This window comes from Salvia hispanica, chromosome 3, assembly GCF_023119035.1.
Source record: "Salvia hispanica cultivar TCC Black 2014 chromosome 3, UniMelb_Shisp_WGS_1.0, whole genome shotgun sequence".
Lineage (NCBI taxonomy): Eukaryota > Viridiplantae > Streptophyta > Magnoliopsida > Lamiales > Lamiaceae > Salvia > Salvia hispanica.
In genome coordinates, this window is record NC_062967.1 from 53,053,544 (window position 1) to 53,057,854 (window position 4,311).

At 37.9% G+C, this 4,311-nt stretch overlaps 1 protein-coding gene across 1 annotated transcript; it reads left to right on the forward strand.

The window, feature by feature from the left end:
- The first annotated feature begins 408 nt into the window (after positions 1–408).
- On the forward strand, positions 409–2,857 carry LOC125211108 (salviol synthase-like). The gene is made up of 2 exons (XM_048110806.1): positions 409–1,293; positions 2,231–2,857. The coding sequence occupies exons 1-2, from the start codon at positions 409–411 to the stop codon at positions 2,855–2,857; spliced, it is 1,512 nt and encodes a 503-aa protein (XP_047966763.1).
- The last annotated feature ends 1,454 nt before the right edge of the window (positions 2,858–4,311 follow it).

The following is a 4,311-nucleotide window of genomic DNA, read 5'->3' on the forward strand; positions in this document are numbered from 1 at the left end:
TTGAATATAAAATAGTACTCCCTCGTCACTCTGTAGCTTAGTCGTATTCCTTTTTTAGTTGTGTCATTGTAGTTGAGTCGTATTTCCTTTTTTAGTTGTGTAAAAAGCACCAATTTTTCTTCTCTCTTACTTTACTCTTATACTTAATTCTTTTTTCATCTCTTTACCTTTATCCTTTCATACTTTATTCTTCCTTCACTTAACTCACTTTAACATAATTTCTTAAATCTCGTGCCGAAAAGAAACGTTTCTATTATAGAGGGACGGAGGTAGTACTAGTCCTTTCTTATACTATAAAAATAAATCATATCAAATCAAATCAAGTCTCATAACATTCGATTGTCTTAATATATACTTAGATGAACAACACAAGACTTACCTAACCAAGTTACACACAAGTAAAACATAATGGAGTTTAACATAGTATCAACAATCATAGCTCTACTCTCCTTTTTAGTGTTTGTGTTCATGTTTCTCAAATCTCAAACAATTTCAAAATATGCAAAGACTTACTCACATATCCCTGGTCCCAAAACCCTCCCTCTCATCGGAAACCTCCACCTCATGCTCCGCGCAGACTCGCCCCCACACATGTTCCGACAACTTGCCGCCAAACACGGCCCGTTGATGCATCTCCAGCTCGGCGAAGTCCACTTCGTCATCATCTCCTCCGTCGACTTCGCCAAACAAGTCACGAGAACTCACGACATCAACTTCGCCAACCGGCCCCCGGGGCTGATGATGGAGAAACTCACCTACAATTACTCCGACATCGTCACGGCCTCCTACGGGGACCAGTGGCGCCATCTGCGGAGGATCTGCACGCTCGAGTTCCTGAGCGCGAGGCGCGTGCAGTCCTTCCGCCGCATAAGAGAGGAGGAGAGTTTGAGTCTTTGCAAACAGATGGCTTCTTGTGAAGGATCTCCGGCTGATCTGTCGGGGAGCCTTTGCTTGATGTCGTACGATGTTACAACGAGGGTGGTGGTCGGGGCCAAGACGAGAGAACGGGGCACGGTGACCTCGATAATCCAAGAGAGCATCCGGTTGGGGGCAGGATTCATGTTGGCCGATCTCTATCCATCCATCAAGTTGCTGCCGTTGATCACCGGAGCCCGGTTCAAGGCCCAACGGATGTATCGAAAATTAGACAAGCTGTTCGATAGCATCGTCGAGCAGCATAAAGCTGCCGGTGATGGTGGCGACTTGGAAGATCTGGTGGATGTTCTGCTCAGAATTCAACAAGATGGAACTGAATTCCCTCTTACAACTGATAATATTAAAGCAGTGGTTCTGGTTAGTGCTTCTTCATTCTCAATTTCTCAACTTTCTAATTTGAATTAATTAGTGGAATACTACCTCTCTATTTTAAAAATAAAAATCTTTCGAACGACACGAGTTTTAATGCATAATTAGTACAGTAAGAGAGAGAAAGAGAAAAATTGATAAAGTAAGAAAGGAAAAGAGAAAAAGTAATGAAATTGATGTCAGTGAATTATGGGGTCCACTTAATAGTAGAGGTATAAGTGGTAAATAAATTAATATAAAGGGGTTTAAAGGTTTCCTAAAATAGAAAATTTGAAAGTTTCTATTTTTAAGAGACGGACTAAAATGCAAAGAATTGCAAATTTTAAAATATGGAGGTAGTATGTATTTGAGTAAAAAATGCTTTTATATACTTCTCCCGTTTCATGTTAATTGAGTCAATTTTATATTTTTGGAAAGTTTGAGTCATTTCTATTTGGGACGAAGGGAACACTTTATTTCCTTTTCATCGCTCTTACTTTATTCTCTTATTTTATTAACTATCCATTTAACACACTATTCGTAATTTTCACTGGAAAAAGATTGTTTCTATTAATAAGTAACAGAGGGATTACTTAACTCATTGTGAAATGGGAGGGTTTGTACCAAGTTTATGAAACATGGACTTACTTAAAACTAGTATTGAGATTCTTAAGTTGGAACTAAGGTAGAAACATATTTTCAGAATAAAAGGTCTCCGTGCTTTATTCTTTAATTCATTAGGTTTTACCTTATAATGCATGATATGACTCGGTTACTTTATAATGGGAATTAATTATGGAATGATTTCAAATCTATTCACTGGAAAATAGTTTGAATTTCTCTTGGTCCCTAAAATAGCTCCAAAATAACATAGTTTCGAATCAATACGAATGACGAGAATTGTGGGGTTGAAAACTCATCCTTGAGTACTTCTTGTCCGGTTTAGAATATGTTCGTAGCTGGAACCGACACAGCAACTGTCACTATGGAATGGGCAATGTCAGAGATGATGAGAAACCCTAGTGTCCTCAACAAGGCACAAAAAGAAGTAAGGAAGGTTTTTGACAACAAGGGATACGTAGATGAAGCCAGGTTTGATGAGCTAAAATACATGAAATTAATCATCAAAGAGACATTGAGGTTGCACCCTGCATTGCCGCTTTTAATTCCCAGAATGAACGTACAAAGATGTGAAATTGATGGATATGAAATCCCAGCAAAAACCAGTGTGATAGTGAATGCATGGGCACTGGGAAGAGATCCCAAGTATTGGAACGATGCAGATAAGTTTATACCAGAAAGATTTGAGGAGAGTTCCGTTGATTTCAAGGGGAATAATCTAGAATACATACCCTTCGGAGCAGGAAGGAGAATGTGCCCTGGAATGTCATTCGGACTGGCAAACGTAGAGCTTCTGCTTGCTATGCTTCTCTATCATTTTGATTGGAAAATGCCGTACGGGAAGAAACAAGAAGATTTGGATATGACAGAGACCTTTGGAAGCGCTTTTAGAAGGAAACACCCTTTGCATTTGGTTCCCATCGTTAAACGACCTTTGCCTGCAAGTGCTTGACTGAGTAATAGTACTATATGACTTTTGTATTCTTGTGTGATTGGAGTGATGGTGTGCAATTTAGATCACTATCTTCGATTGTGACTTTTGTATTCTCGTGTGATTGGAGTGATGATGTGTAATTTAGATCACTATAAATTTACTTTATTATTCTTATAAATACTAGTACTAGAATACAGCATCGTTACTGATAAGTACTCCTTCCGTTCCATAATAATGGAGTCATTTCTTTTCGGCACGGAGATTAAAAAAAATTGTGTTAGGTGAGTTAAGTGAAGGGAGAATAAAGTAGAAAATGAAAAAGGTTGAGAGATGAAGAGAGAAAAAAGAGAGAAAAGGGAGGAAAAACGTGTTGACTTTTACTAAAAAAAGAATTGACTCTATTACTATGGAACGTACCAAAATGGCAAAATGACTCTATTACTATGGAACGGAGGGAGTAGTAAAACACAAATTGAGACACACCTTTGGAAGTTAATAATGTTGGACATCTGATTTATGTTGTTATGGTTTTTCTACGGGATAAAGAAAAGCATGGTGGTAAAAATGAGACTGTGTTAGTGAACTGTGTATTATAGTGTGACGTTTCCTATAATAATTCCATCATTAGTCGATTAGCATGACAGTTTGATACTCCCTCCGTCCCATAAAAATAAGAATATTTAAGATGACAAGAGAATTAATGCTTAAACTATTCATTTAAGAAAGTTAGCAATGAATCACACATCTGCTCGGGATATATCTAATTCCCGCTATTAGCAAACCTCCATTGATTAAAATGGTGTGAGCTTGCTACGTATGAAAATTCCTAAACATGTCATAATAGTGAAATTAAGCTAAATAGAAGACAAAAAAGGGCTAAAAAATAAACGCTAGCCATGTGCAAAGCCCAATTAGGGACTCACAAAATAAACAAGCCAATAATTTATTATTTGCATCATATTCAAGCTAATAAACAAGGCAACTGGTACCAACAAAATGGATCATATGGTAATTAGGAATTGCGGTGCTCAACGCCGGAAGCGTCACGAAACGAGAACAGGGGTTGTTGAAAAGAATTACAGAAAAGAGAGGGGTGAGGAAGAAGTGGAGCTAGATCTTGTTGTGTCACCTTTCTTTTAAGTTGGGCCAAGTGGTTATGTTTGGGCTAGAAGGATTTAAAAGATTGGGCTGGCATATATATGTGCGGAGTATATATTTTAATTCTATGCTTAAATGTTATTTAAAAAGGAAGCTCACATCGCTATCTAAAACAGAACGCCCATATTAATACATAGGTTAGAAAATCTCACCGTGTTCGCTTAACACAATAAATAAACTTTTCGTTCCGATCTTTAAATAGCGTGCGTGAACAACCTTGGCCCAACTTTAGGAATTAATCCTCAGCAGCACCATGGCATTCAACCTAAACGGTTTCAACTTCAACCAATCTGTAGTTGATAGTCAAGGTCGTG